The following is a 15,853-nucleotide window of genomic DNA, read 5'->3' on the forward strand; positions in this document are numbered from 1 at the left end:
CTGTTTAATTCTTTGCTTCTTGTCTTGTTTAATAGAAGTCATCAGTGTTTGGATCTGAAAAGAGGTTTTTCCATTACCATTTTTTTACTGCGTTATTTAGGTTTTGTGCATTTGTAAGGGTATTGGAAACGCAGCTATTGACCAGGGGCTTGTGGGCAGCCTAGGACGGAGTAAGCTCTCTTGGTTGTTTTGTTGGGTCTGTTCCTGTCCTCACCCCCAGCAGATGATGACGTGAAGTGGCAGCTGGTTGCATCATGTGCTCATTAGTGTTTTCTCATGTTTCCCTCTCGTTTTCATGTGTTTTTACTTTGTTTTGTCGACTTTTTGTGTCTATGCTGCACCCACATTTTCCTGTTGTGGGATGAATACAGTCTATCCTATCCTGTCCGTCTCCCACAAAAATGTGGCTCGTTCCACAGGAGGAGTGGCCACCAACGACTAGGTGAATTGGGATGTGATTAAAACGTGCCAATATCGCTCGCTTAAAATAAATACTTTCTCGCGGGCACAGAGCAAAGGCCTCTCAAGAAGCTGCCACTGGCCCGGAGCCCAAAAAAACAAACCACAGGACCGGCATAGCACATACCACTGACTCACAACACAAATTTAAAAATGCACCTGCATTGTTTGCGTAAAAGTCTGTTTTTCTTAGAAGTCCATCCTCCATTCTGAGAACCTGTCTGACAAGCCTGTAAATGTGTGTTGGTCATGTATGATGTCTTTTTTGTTATTTTTTTGTGATGTGTAATGTCTATTGTTTAAATGTACGGCAGTGACAATGCATTTCTCCAAGGGGAACAATAAATCTAAATCTAATCTAAGTCCATCTTCCATTCTTAGAAGTCCATCCTCCATTCTTAGAAGTCCATCCTCCATTCTGAGAACCTGTCTGACAAGCCTGTAAATGTGTGTTGGTCATGTATGATGTCTTTTTTGTTATTTTTTTGTGATGTGTAATGTCTATTGTTTAAATGTACGGCAGTGACAATGCATTTCTCCAAGGGGAACAATAAATCTAAATCTAATCTAAGTCCATCCTCCATTCTTAGAAGTCCATCCTCCATTCTTAGAAGTCCATCCTCCATTCAGCTTCTTTTGCTTATCCGGGGTCGGGACTTTCCTCTCCCCGGCTACTTTGTGCAGCTCCTCCCAGGTGATCCAAAGGCGTTCCCAGGCCAGCTAGGAGAGATGAGGCTTTCCCCCCCTGTGTTTCCACCGAAAACTACCAAAAATAGATTTAGTTCTCCAGAAACAATATCCGAATCAGTTTTATTGGCTGAGAATTTTTCACACAGTTCTTAGTAGCGCGGAATCCTTGAGAGGGCGGGCTGTTCTGTCGACCGCTGATTGGTTGAACAAAGTTGGGGGCGTTTTTTAAAACGTTGTATTCTCAATTTCCTTCACCATTACAGTATGCGAAATGGACGGGCTCTTTGAAATGTATTTACAGAGGAACATAAAGTATTCAGGCGGACTTCGAAGGAAGCGAGGTGAGCAGTTCAAAGAGAAATGTGAAATAAAGGACGAGTGGAACGAAGGTCAACCGCATGAAATATTCACTATTTACTTTGTTACATGCTGTACAAGCAGTCAGTGGCACACCATTTCTGTAGGTAAACAACATCTCAATCTGTTTGAAATGAATACTATTGCTAAATCTGATGAGACGACACTGAGGTGGACAATTTACTGGGTCAGAGGTTGTTGAGACGTTGTCATGGCAACCTGAGTGTTGATAGTGATTTGTTGCCTGGTTTGACAGCGGATCATCCCGATGATGGCTCTGCGGAATCTGCAGAGGAAAAAAAGAAGAAAGTTAATGAGCTAAAGAACTTCTGTAGCAAAGACGTGTGAAGGCTGAAGAGCTGAAGTTGAAATAAAATGCTGGACGGAAAATTTAGAATACGAGAAAAGTAGGAATTTTGGAGTAGATTTTCAAGGTAAAAACTGATTTTCAAGGTAAAAGTTGATTTTCAAAACAAAAAATTATTTTCAAGGTAAAAGTTGATTTTCAAGGTAAAAAATTATTTTCAAGGTAAAAGTTGATATTCAAGGTAAAAGTTGATTTTCAAGGTAAAAGTAGATTTTCAAGGTAAAAGTTGATTTTCGAGGTAAAAGTTGATTTTCGAGGTAAAAACTAATTTTCAAGGTAAAAATTGATTTTCAAGGTAAAAGTTGATTTTCAGGGTAAAAGTTGATTTTCAAGGTAAAAACTAATTTTCAAGGTAAAAACTAATTTTCAAGGTAAAAGTTGATTTTCAAGGTAAAAGTTGATTTTCAAGGTAAAAACTGATTTTCAAGGTAAAAGTTGATTTTCAAGGTAAAAGTTGATTTTCAAAACAAAAAATTATTTTCAAGGTAAAAGTTGATTTTCAAAACAAAAAATTATTTTCAAGGTAAAAGTTGATTTTCAAGGTAAAAGTTGATTTTCAAAACAAAAAATTATTTTCAAGGTAAAAGTTGATTTTCAAGGTAAAAAATGATTTTCAAGGTAAAAGTTGATTTTCGAGGTAAAAAAAATATTTTCAAGGTAAAAGTTGATTTTCAGGGTAAAAGTTGATTTTCAAGGTAAAAGTTGATTTTCAAGACAAAAAATTATTTTGAAGGTAAAAGTTGATTTTCAAGATAAAAGTAGATTTTCAAGGTAAAAGTTGATTTTCAAGGTAAAAGTTGATTTTCAAGACAAAAAAATATTTTCAAGGTAAAAGTTGATTTTCAAGGTAAAAGTTGATTTTCGAGGTAAAAAAAGATTTTCAAGGTAAAAGTTGATTTTCAAGGTAAAAAATGATTTTCAAAGACATGCACCTGGGGATAAGTTGATTGGCAACACTGAATTGGCCCTAGTGTGTGGATGTGAGTGTGAATGTTGTCTGTCTATCTGCGTTGGCCCTGCGATGAGGTGGCGACTTGTCCAGGGTGTACCCCGCCTTCCGCCCGATTGTAGCTGAGATAGGCTCCAGCGCCCCCCGCGACCCCAAAAGGGAATAAGCGGTAGAAAATGGATGGATGGAAGGTAAAAGTTGATTTTCAAGAAAAAAAAAAAAGATTGTCAAGGTAAAAGTTGATTTTCAAAGTAAAAACTGATTTTCAACGTAAAAGTTTATTTTCAAGGTAATAGTTTATTTTCAAGGTAAAAGTTGATTTTCAAGACAAAAAATGATTTTCAAGGTAAAAGTTGATTTTCAAGGTAAACGTTGACTTTCAAGGTAAAAGTTGATTTTCAAGGTAAAAGTTGATTTTCAAGACAAAAAATGATTTTCAAGGCAAAAGTTGATTTTCAAGGTAAAAGTGGATTTTCAAAGTAAAAGTAGATTTTCAAGGTAAAAGCTGATTTTCAAGGTAAAAGTAGATTTTCAAGGTAAAAGTTGATTTTCAAGGTAAAAGTGGATTTTCAAGGTAAAAGTTGATTTTCGAGGTAAAAGTTGATTTTCGAGGTAAAAGTTGATTTTCAAGGTAAAAGTTGATTTTCAGGGTAAAAGTTGATTTTCAAGACAAAAAATGATTTTGAAGGTAAAAGTTGATTTTCAAGGTAAAAGTAGATTTTCAAGGTAAAAATTGATTTTCAAGGTAAAAGTTGATTTTCAAGGTAAAAGTTGATTTTCAAGACAAAAAATGATTTTGAAGGTAAAAGTTGATTTTCAAGGTAAAAGTAGATTTTCAAGGTAAAAGTTGATTTTCAAGACAAAAAAATATTTTCAAGACAAAAAAATATTTTCAAGGTAAAAGTTGATTTTCAAGGTAAAAATTGATTTTCGAGGTAAAAAAAAGATTTTCAAGGTAAAAGTTGATTTTCAAGAAAAAAAAAGATTTTCAAGGTAAAAGTTGATTTTCAAAGTAAAAACTGATTTTCAACGTAAAAGTTTATTTTCAAGGTAATAGTTTATTTTCAAAGTAAAAGTTTATTTTCAAGACAAAAATGATTTTCAAGGTAAAAGTTGATTTTCAAGGTAAAAGTTGATTTTCAAAACAAAAATTTATTTTCAAGATAAAAGTTGATTTACAAGGTAAAAGTTGATTTTCAAGGTAAAAGTTGATTTTTAAGGTAAAAGTTGATTTTCAAAACAAAAATTTATTTTCAAGGTAAAAGTTGATTTTCAAGGTAAAAGTTGATTTTCAAGGTAAAAACTGATTTTCAAGGTAAAAGTTGATTTTCGAGGTAAAAGTTGATTTTCGAGGTAAAAACTAATTTTCAAGGTAAAAGTTGATTTTCAGGGTAAAAGTTGATTTTCAAGGTAAACGTTGATTTTCAAGACAAAAAATGATTTTCAAGGTAAAAGTTGATTTTCAAGATAAAAGTTGATTTTCAAGACAAAAAATGTCATCACGGAAAATGTGAATATGTCGGAGTGTGTCAATAAATAACCACTGAAGTGAGTACTTTGATGTTAGAATTGCTTGAGAAATGGCAAGAAGAAACAGAAAGTAGTTGAGCATCCAAAAAAAATGGTTCTTCAGCGTTCACACAACAAGTGAAGCTGGAATGTAACCTGCTGCTACAAACACTGACTTTTTATTGGCGATGACATAAATGCAGGGGTTGTAGAAGGTGGAGGACTTGGCAAAGAGAGGGGCGATGATGGCCATGGCTGCAGGGATGGACCGCGGCTCCCCGAAAGATGCCCAGAGACACACCAGAGAGTATGGAGACCAGGCCACAAGGAACATCACAATCATCACAATAGACATCTGTCAAGCAAAAACAAAATGAACAATGAATAATAATATTCAGTTTTATTCTACGCCTATAACCTGACCTGGACATCTACATCTACTTACCACCATTGTCATGTACAAAACACAAGAGCAGTGAAGTTGTCAGGTTGTGTAAATGGTCAATAACAACAAATCCTTTTCAACTTATATTCAATTGACTAGACTGCAAGATATTTCATGTTCACACATTGCAAAAAAGGCATTTTTACCAGTGTGTTACATGGCCTTTCCTTTTAACAACACTCAGTAAAGTGGAATTCTTTCCCATTCTTGCTTGATGTACAGCTTAAGTTGTTCAACAGTCTCCCTTCTCATATTTTAGCCTTCACACATTTTCAATGTCTGGACTACAGGCAGGCCAGTCTAGTACCCGCACTCTTTTACTATGAAGCCACGCTGTTGTAACACCTGGCTTGGCATTGTCTTGCTGAAATAAGCAGGGGCGTCCATGATAACAACATATGTTGCTCCAAAAGCTGTATGTACCTTTCAGCATTAATGGTGCCTTCACAGATGTGTAAGTTACCCATGTCTTGGCCACTAATACACCCCCATACCATCACACATGCTGCCTTTTACACTTTGTGCCTAGAACAATCCGGATGGTTCTTTTCCTCTTTGGTCCGGAGGACACGATGTCCACAGTTTTCAAAAACAATTTGAAATGTGGACTCGTCAGACCACGGAACACTTTTCCACTTTGTATCAGTCCATCTTAGATGAGCTCGGGCGCAGCGAAACGTTTCTGGGTGTTGTTGATAAATGTATTTCGCTTTGCATAGTACAGACTTGCCAACCTTGAGACCTCCGATTTCGGGAGGTGGGTGGGGGGGGGCGTGGTTAAGAGGGGAGGAGTATATTGACAGCTAGAATTCACCAAGTCAAGTATTTCATACATATATATATATACATATATATAATATATATATATATATATATGTCTTAATAAGGTTATCCAAAAAATAGTGCTCGATACCGTAGTAGAGCGCAATATATGTATGTGTGGGAAAAAAATCACAAGACTATTTCATCTCTACAGGCCTGTTTCATGAGGGGGGGTAACCTCAATCATCAGGATATTTTAATGGGAGCATTCGCATACCATGGTTTATATGGTATGGTATTTACCGTGATGACGGACTGGCAGTGTGTCGCGCCTCACCAAGGAGCAGCGAGAATACCAAGAAGCGCATATGCCAAATTTTCAAAGAGAACGGCCTACGGATCACGATTGAAGCCAACAAGCAAACCGTCAACTTCCTTGACGTCACTTTCAACCTGAGAAATAACAGCTACCAACCATTCACGAAACCCAACACAACACTCCAATACGTGCACCATGACAGCAACCACCCACCCACCACCACGAAAAGAATACCTACCGGAATCAATAAAAGGCTATCGATGCTGTCATCTAGCAAAGCTGAATTTGACCAAGCAACCCCCCCGTACCAAAAAGCCCTTGATGAAAGCGGATACAATTTCACCCTCACCTATGAACCCACGCCAGGAAACCAGCCAAAAAAGAACAGAAAACGAAACGACATCATCTGGTACAACCCCCCATACAGCAAAAACGTCTCAACAAACATTGGACACAAATTCCTCAATCTGATTGACAAACACTTTCCCAAAGACAACACCCTAAGAAAAGTATTCAACAAGAACAACATTAAATTGAGCTACAGCTGCATGAACAATATACGACAAATCATCTCAAACCACAACAAAACAATTGCAAATGAGCCGTCGACCCCCAGACAGAGCGACTCCAAAACCAACAAAGGATGTAACTGTCGAAAGAAACCTGATTGCCCTCCCAACGGGGGGTGCTTACAAACATCAGTTGTCTACCAATCTAAGGTAATACGCAAGGACATTAACACATCCGACACATATGTAGGATTAACCGAGGGAGAATTCAAAACCAGATGGAACAATCACAAGGCTTCTTTCAGGAACCAAAACCTGCGGAATACCACAGAACTCAGCAAACACATTTGGGACCTCAAAGACAATAATGTTGAATATTCAATAACATGGCAAATTCTTGCATCCAGCACACCTTACAATAGTGGTAATAAAAGATGAAACCTATGCTTGAAAGAGAAACTGTTTATTATTTACCGTCCAGACCTGTCATCCCTCAACAAGCGCAGCGAAATTGTAACAGCATGCCGCCACAGACGGAAACACCTCCTAGGTAACACATGAGCCAATCACCACGCCCCTAGGCCAGCCTGTACCCACCCACTCTGTGCCCTATATAAACCATGGTATGCGAATGCTCCCATTAAAATCTCCTGATGATTGAGGGTACCCCCCCTCATGAAACAGGCCTGTAGAGATGAAATAGTCTTGTGATTTTTTTTGCCACACATACATATATATATATACATATATATATATATATATATATATATATATATATATATATATATATATATATATATATATATATATATATATATATATATATATATATATATATATATATATATATATATAAACTGTGTTTAGATAATCAATACTTCAAACTTGCATAAATAAATCTTAAGGAATATAACATAACTTGGCTTCTGAGAGCTTCAAAATGTAATGAATAAAATGCTAAAGTTGTTATTTATTATTTATATATTTTTATTATTTTTAATAATTAAATATGGTCATTTTAAATGAATTATTATGATCATTTAAAAGTAATGATTTCAAATATGTGTATTTTAATGTATAATTCTATGGCTGGATGTAATAAGGAGTCAGAAAAAATAAAAATAAAAATTAATTTTGATGTTTTTAGCGAAATATAGTAAACATCTATTTATTTATTTTTTTTAATTTAATAAATATATTTATTTTTAGGTAAGATAAACATAATAATACAATGTATCTCTAGTCTGGATGATTTAGTTCTTGTCACCCTGTTGTCCTCACTCAGGTCCGCATGGAGTTGGAGGGGGCGTGGCCTCCAGCCCCGGCTGAAAATCGGGAGATTTTTCGGGAGAATATTTGTCCCGGGAGGTTTTCGGGAGAGGCGCTGAATTTCGGGAGTCTCCCGGAAAATTCGGGAGGGTTGGCAAGTATGGCGTAGTAGAGTTTTAACTTGCACTTACAGATGTAGCGACCGACTGTAGTTACTGACAGTGGTTTTCTGAAGTGTTCCTGAGCCCATGTGGTGATATCCTTTACACACTGATGTCGATTTTTTGATGCGGTGTCGCCTGAGGGATCCAAGGTCCGTAATACCATCGCTTACGTGCTGTCATGTCTGTGTAATCATGTTTTGTTTTAAGTCATGTTTTGTTTAGTTATTGGACTCTTTAGTTTCTGGCTTTTCACTCCCTTGTCTTGTTTCCATGATTACCCCATTAGTTTCACCTGTTCCACGTTTGGACTCATTGTGCACTCTTGATTGTCACCATAGCAACCCATTAGTTTTCCCCTGTCACGTCACGCACCTGTTTCACGTCTTGAGTCACGCACCTGTTTTCGTTAATCCTGTCTGTAGTATTTAAGTTCAGTGTTTTTCAGTTTGTCTTCCTGACGACCTCCCCACATTTATGCTCGACACATCTCTAAGATCCTGCTTCATGTCCCTTGTCAAAGTAAGTTTTTGTTCCATGTTTATAGTCTTTCTGTTTTTCATAGTTTATTCTCCGCCACTGTGCGCGCTTTCGTTTATTCCTTTTTTTTGATAAATATAAATAAATCATGTACCTTCATTCCCGTCTCGCCCGAGCCAACTTTCCGTTGCATCCCGGAAAAGCAAACACCCAGGAGGACCAAGTCATGACACGTGCAGTGATTTCTCCAGATTCTCTGAACCTTTTGATGATATTACGGAGCGTTGATGGTGAAATCCCTAAAATTCCTTGTTGAGAAATGTTGTTCTTAAACAATTTGCTCAGGCATTTGTTGACAAAGTGGTGACCCTCGCCCCCGTCCTTGTTTGTGAATGACTGAGCATTTTCATGAAAGCTGCTTTTATACCCAATCATGGCACCCACCTGTTCCCAATTAGCCTGTTCACCTGTGGGATGTTCCAAATACCGTATTTTCCGCACCATAAGGCGCCCTGGGTTATAAGCCGCGCCTTCAATGAACGGCATATTTCAAAACTTTGTCCACCTATAAGCCGCCCCGTGTTATAAGCCGCATCTAACTGCGCTAAAGGAATGTCAAAAAAACAGTCAGATAGGTCAGTCAAACTTTAATAATATATTAAAAACCAGCGTGATGTGGGCGCGCATGGAGTCGTATATCAACATGGACGGAGCTGCGTGAAAAAAGCCACCCGGCCTCTTCGCGTAAACTTCCCTTAACCACTCGCTCATCTTTTCTTCATCCATCCATCCCTTCGAGTTAGCTTTTATGATGACGCCGGCTGGAAAGGTCTCTTTTGGCAAGGTCTTCCTTTTGAATATCACCATGGGTGGAAGTTTCTGGCCATTAGCATGGCAAGCTAGAACCACAGTGAAGGATGACTTCTCATTCCCTGTGGTGCGAATATTCACCGTACGTGCTCCCGTTGTATCCACAGTGCGGTTCACAGGAATATCAAAAGTCAGTGGAACCTCGTCCATGTTGATAATGTTCTCTGGCCGGATCTTTTTTTCAGCTATCTTGTTTTTACAATATGCACGGAAAGTAGCCAGCTTTTCTTGAAAGTCTTTAGGCAGTTGCTGTGAAATAGTAATCCGTGTGCGGATGGAGAGATTGCGTCTTTTCATGAACCGGAAACCTGTCGCTTAGTAGGAGCCATTTTGTGGTCTTTACAGATGTAAACACACAAAGGAAATGAAACGTAATATCCGCGCGCTTCTTCTTCTTCTACGCGGGCGGGTGGTTGCTTACAGTAGAAGAAGAAGCGCTTCCTGTTCTATGGGGGCGGGTGCTTACCTTGGCGGTTGCTTGCGTAGAAGAAGAAGCACTTCCTCTTCTACGGGGAAAAAAGATGGCGGCTGTTTACCGTAGTTGCGAGACCGAAACTTTATGAAAATGAATCTTAATATTAATCCATATATAAAGCGCACCGGGTTATAAGGCGCACTGTCAGCTTTTGAGAAAATTTGTGGTTTTTAGGTGCGCCTTATAGTGCGGAAAATACGCTAAGTGTTTCATGAGCATTCCTCAACTTTATCACTTTTTTTTGCAACTTGTGCCAGCTTTTTTGAAACATGTTGCAGGCATCAAATTCCAAATGAGCTAATATTTGCAAAACATAACAAAGTTTTCCAGTTCGAACGTTAAATATCTTGTCTTTGCAGTCTAGTCAATTGAATATACCGTATTTTCCGCACTATTAGCCGCACCTAAAAACCACAAATTTACTCAAAAGCTGACAGTGCGGCTTATAACCCGGTGCGCTTTATATATGGATTAATATTAAGATTCATTTTCATAAAGTTTTGGTCTCGCAACTACGGTAAACAGCCGCCATCTTTTTTCCCCGTAGAAGAGGAAGTGCTTCTTCTTCTACGCAAGCAACCGCCAAGGTAAGCACCCGCCCCCATAGAACAGGAAGCGCTTCTTCTTCTACTGTAAGCAACCACCCGCCCGCGTAGAAGAAGAAGAAGAAGCGCGCGGATATTACGTTTCATTTCCTTTGTGTGTTTACATCTGTAAAGACCACAAAATGGCTCCTACTAAGCGACAGGGATCCGGTTCATGAAAAGACGCAATCTCTCCATCCGCACACGGACTACTATTTCACAGCAACTGCCTAAAGACTTTCAAAAAAAGCTGGCTACTTTCCGTGCATATTGTAAAAACAAGATAGCTGAAAAAAAGATCCGGCCAGAGAACATTATCAACATGGACGAGGTTCCACTGACTTTTGATATTCCTGTGAACCGCACTGTGGATACAACGGGAGCACGTACGGTGAAAATTCGCACCACAGGTTATGAGAAGTCATCCTTCACTGTGGTTCTAGCTTGCCATGCTAATGGCCAGAAACTTCCACCCATGGTGATATTCAAAAGGAAGACCTTGCCAAAAGAGACCTTTCCAGCCGGCGTCATCATAAAAGCTAACTCGAAGGGATGGATGGATGAAGAAAAGATGAGCGAGTGGTTAAGGTAAGTTTACGCGAAGAGGCCGGGTGGCTTTTTTCACGCAGCTCCGTCCATGTTGATATACGACTCCATGCGCGCCCACATCACGCTGGTTTTTAATATATTATTAAAGTTTGACTGACCTATCTGACTGTTTTTTTGACATTCCTTTAGCGCAGTTAGATGCGGCTTATAACACGGGGCGGCTTATAGGTGGACAAAGTTTTGAAATATGCCGTTCATTGAAGGCGCGGCTTATAACCCAGGGCGCCTTATGGTGCGGAAAATACGGTAAGTTGAAAAGGATTTGTTGTATTCTCTTTTTATTTACCATTTACACAACCTGACAACTTCACTGCTTTTGAGGGTGTGTACTCTACCACCATTGTTGTGCAGATCTACCTCGTTAATTGAGAATGTCTGTAAATGATGTAAGTGACAATTGAACACAAAAAAGTCCCATAATAAGGTTTGATGCCTGTCCACGTGTGAGTGCATGACTTGTCACCTTTGTCACGTCCATCTGATCGGACCAGTCAACATTAACGTGATCCAGGGAGTTGCTGGCTTTGTGTCTGTTTACGGTGACGGACACGTTGTAGTAGCAGTAAAACATGACGGACAACGGGATGACAAAGTTTACAGCAATCACCGTCATGGTGTATGAAATGAAGGATCTGGAGAGGAAAAACAGAAGGGGTGAGTGCTGGTGTAGTCTTTGCCACAATCCAACACATGGTTGTATACGTTCTTGGGATGATAAACACAATGTACTGCTCTCACACATACTACACATCCAATCATCCAGGTTCTAGTAATTGTCCTGTTCAGGGTCATAGAGACCGAGAGCCTATCCCAGCTGACTTTGGTGGACTACAGTACATCCTGGACCCACATAGAGAGAGAATCACTCACAAATACCCATTTTCCACTGCATCGGTTTCAGAGCCACTGAGGTGTAGGATTTCAGAGCTTTTGTTTTCTATTGCCACGGCACTAGAAGTTGCCGCCCGCTTAGGAGGTTTGTTTTTTTTTGGTTCAAATCCAGCTCAGAAACGGACCTGGATCAGCTTGCTGAACTAACTTAGACCAGTTTCTTTTCTCCTCTGCCCCACTGTCCCTTGTGGAGGGAGGGACACAGGTCCGGTGGCCATGGATGAAGTTTCTGGCTGTCCAGAGTCGGGACCAAGGGTGGACCGCGCGCCTGTGCATCGGTTGGGGACATCTCTGCGCTGCTGACCCGTCTCCGCTCGGGATGGTTTCCTGCTGGCCCCACTATGGACTGGACTCTCACTTTTATGTTGGATCCACTATGGACTGGACTCTCACTATTATGTTAGATCCACTATGGACTGGACTCTCACTATTATGTTAGATCCACAATGGACTGGACTCTCACAAAATTATGTTAGATACACTATGGACTGGACTCTCACACTATTATGTTAGATCCACTATGGACTGGACTTTCGCTATCATGTTAGATCCACTATGGATTGGACTCTCACTTTTATGTTGGATCCACTATGGACTGGACTCCTACACTATTATGTTAGATCCACTATGGACTGGACTCTCACACTATTATGTTAGATCCACTATGGACTGGACTCTCACTATTATGTTAGATCCACTATGGACTGGACTCTCACTATTATGTTAGATCCACAATGGACTGGACTCTCACAAAATTATGTTAGATACACTATGGACTGGACTCACACTATTATGTTAGATCCACTATGGACTGGACTTTCGCTATCATGTTAGATCCACTATGGATTGGACTCTCACTTTTATGTTGGATCCACTATGGACTGGACTCCTACACTATTATGTTAGATCCACTATGGACTGGACTCTCACACTATTATGTTAGATCCACTATGGACTGGACTCTCACACTATTATGTTAGATCCACTATGGACTGGACTCTCACTATTATGTTGGATCCACAATGGACTGGACTCTCACAAAATTATGTTAGATACACTATGGACTGGTCTCTCACTATTATGTTAGATCCACTATGGACTGGACTTTCGCTATCATGTTAGATCCACTATGGACTGGACTCTCACTTTTATGTTGGATCCACTATGGACTGGACTCCTACACTATTATGTTAGATCCACTATGGACTGGACTCTCACACTATTATGTTAGATCCACTATGGACTGGACTCTCACACTATTATGTTAGATCCACTATGGACTGGACTCTCACACTATTATGTTAGATCCACTATGGACTGGACTCACACTATTATGTTAGATCCACTATGGACTGGACTCTCACTATTATGTTAGATCCACTATGGACTGGACTCTCACTTTTATGTTGGATCCACTATGGACTGGACTCTTACACTATTATGTTAGATCCACTATGGACTGGACTCTCACTATTATGTTAGATCCACTATGGACTGGACTCTCACTTTTATGTTAGATCCAATATGGACTGGACTCTCACACTATTATGTTAGATCCACTATGGACTGGACTCTCACTATTATGTTAGATCCACTATGGACTGGACTTTCGCTATCATGTTAGATCCACTATGGACTGGACTCTCACTTTTATGTTGGATCCACTATGGACTGGACTCCTACACTATTATGTTAGATCCACTATGGACTGGACTCTCACACTATTATGTTAGATCCACTATGGACTGGACTCTCACACTATTATGTTAGATCCACTATGGACTGGACTCTCACACTATTATGTTAGATCCACTATGGACTGGACTCACACTATTATGTTAGATCCACTATGGACTGGACTCTCACTATTATGTTAGATCCACTATGGACTGGACTCTCACTTTTATGTTGGATCCACTATGGACTGGACTCTTACACTATTATGTTAGATCCACTATGGACTGGACTCTCACTATTATGTTAGATCCACTATGGACTGGACTCTCACTTTTATGTTAGATCCAATATGGACTGGACTCTCACACTATTATGTTAGATCCACTATGGACTGGACTCTCACTATTATGTTAGATCCACTATGGACTGGACTCTCACAAAATTATGTTAGATCCACTATGGACTGGACTCTCACACTATTATGTTAGATCCACAATGGACTGGACTCTCACAAAATTATGTTAGATCCACTATGGACTGGACTTTCACACTATTATGTTAGATCCACTATGGACTGGACTCTCACACTATTATGTTAGATCCACTATGGACTGGACTCTCACACTATTATGTTAGATCCACTATGGACTGGACTCTCACTATTATGTTAGATCCACTATGGACTGGACTCTCACTATTACGTTAGATCCACTATGGACTGGACTCTCACACTATTATGTTAGATCCACAATGGACTGGACTCTCACAAAATTATGTTAGATCCACTATGGACTGGACTTTCACACTATTATGTTAGATCCACTATGGACTGGACTCTCACACTATTATGTTAGATCCACTATGGACTGGACTCTCACACTATTATGTTAGATCCACTATGGACTGGACTCTCACTTTTATGTTAGATCCACTATGGACTGGACTCTCACTTTTATGTTGGATCCACTATGGACTGGACTCTCACTTTTATGTTAGATCCACTATGGACTGGACTCTCACTATTATGTTAGATCCACAATGGACTGGACTCTCACACTATTATGTTAGATCCACTATGGACTGGACTCTCACACTATTATGTTAGATCCACTATGGACTGGACTCTCACTATTATGTTAGATCAACTATGGACTGGACTCTCACTATTATGTTAGATCTACTATGGACTGGACTCTCACTTTTATGTTAGATCCACTATGGACTGGACTCTCACTTTTATGTTAGATCCACTATGGACTGGACTCTCACACTATTATGTTAGATCCACTTTGGACTGGACTCTCACTATTATGTTAGATCCACTATGGACTGGACTCTCACAAAATTATGTTGGATCCACTATGGACTGGACTTTCACAATATTATGTCAGACCCACTCGACGTCCATTGCACCCGGTCTACCCTATATATATATATATATATTCATACTGTATATATATATATATATATATATATATATATATATATATATATATATATATATATATATATATATATATATATATATATATATATATATATAATAAATCATTGAACATACTTCCCCCTGGTGTCTGAGCCGTCAACTCCCTCTGCAGTAAACATAACAGTAATCGGGCTCATACTCTTTCTCCTGGAAGCTGCCGTTCCAGTCTGAGGCTCGCTGAAACAAATAAAGCTTTTTGTTCGACGATTCCTCGTTGGCGTCTTCTTGGCTCATCACTCATCACACGTCCTGGGAGAGTGACACGTCTAGAAATATACCACACATGTACCAGAGTAAACTGTTTGTGGTTCGCTTTACTACAAGTCCCCTTTGTGAGATCTCGTAAAAGTCTGTGAAATGTCACTGCACCGTGCGCATCACAACGGCAGTGTGGATGGTAAAGAGGTTCCGTGAGGGCGCCGTTCATGCAGTGGAAATGAGTGGTGAGTAGATGGCCCATGGATCTTACTCGATCAGGCCGTAATTCTATTAAAAGAATCCTGCTCATCCATCCATCCATCCATCTTCTTCCGCTTATCCGAGGTCGGGTCGCGGGGGCAGCAGCTTAAGCAGGGAAGCCCAGACTTCCCTCTCCCCAGCCACTTCGTCCAGCTCTTCCCGGGGGATCCCGAGGCGTTCCCAGGCCAGCCGGGAGACATAGTCTTCCCAACGTGTCCTGGGTTTTCCCCGTGGCCTCCTACCGGTTGGACGTGCCCTAAACACCTCCCGAGGTAGGCGATCGGGTGGCATCCTGACCAGATGCCCGAACCACCTCATCTGGCTCCTCTCGATGTGGAGGAGCAGCGGCTTTACTTTGAGCTCCTCCCGGATGACAGAGCTTCTCACCCTATCTCTAAGGGAGAGACCCGCCACCCGGCGGAGGAAACTCATTTGGGCCGCTTGTACCAGTGATCTTGTCCTTTCGGTCATAACCCAAAGCTCATGACCATTGGTGAGGATGGGAACGTAGATCGACCGGTAAATT

The 15,853-nt window shown here is 40.0% G+C and overlaps 1 protein-coding gene across 1 annotated transcript in view; it reads right to left on the bottom strand.

Annotated features, from left to right (window-relative positions):
- Positions 1-1,539: 1,539 nt before the first annotated feature.
- rrh (retinal pigment epithelium-derived rhodopsin homolog) overlaps positions 1,540-15,853 on the bottom strand; it is a 51,686-nt gene continuing 37,372 nt past the window's right edge. The window contains exons 6-8 of the mRNA XM_061986894.1: positions 11,278-11,446; positions 4,508-4,686; positions 1,540-1,792 (exon numbers count right to left, since the gene is read on the bottom strand). Coding sequence (XP_061842878.1) covers positions 1,687-1,792; positions 4,508-4,686; positions 11,278-11,446 — 454 coding nt within the window. The 3' untranslated portion in view covers positions 1,540-1,686. The remainder of the gene's footprint in view (positions 1,793-4,507; positions 4,687-11,277; positions 11,447-15,853) is intronic.

Source organism: Nerophis lumbriciformis, linkage group LG26, assembly GCF_033978685.3.
Source record: "Nerophis lumbriciformis linkage group LG26, RoL_Nlum_v2.1, whole genome shotgun sequence".
Lineage (NCBI taxonomy): Eukaryota > Metazoa > Chordata > Actinopteri > Syngnathiformes > Syngnathidae > Nerophis > Nerophis lumbriciformis.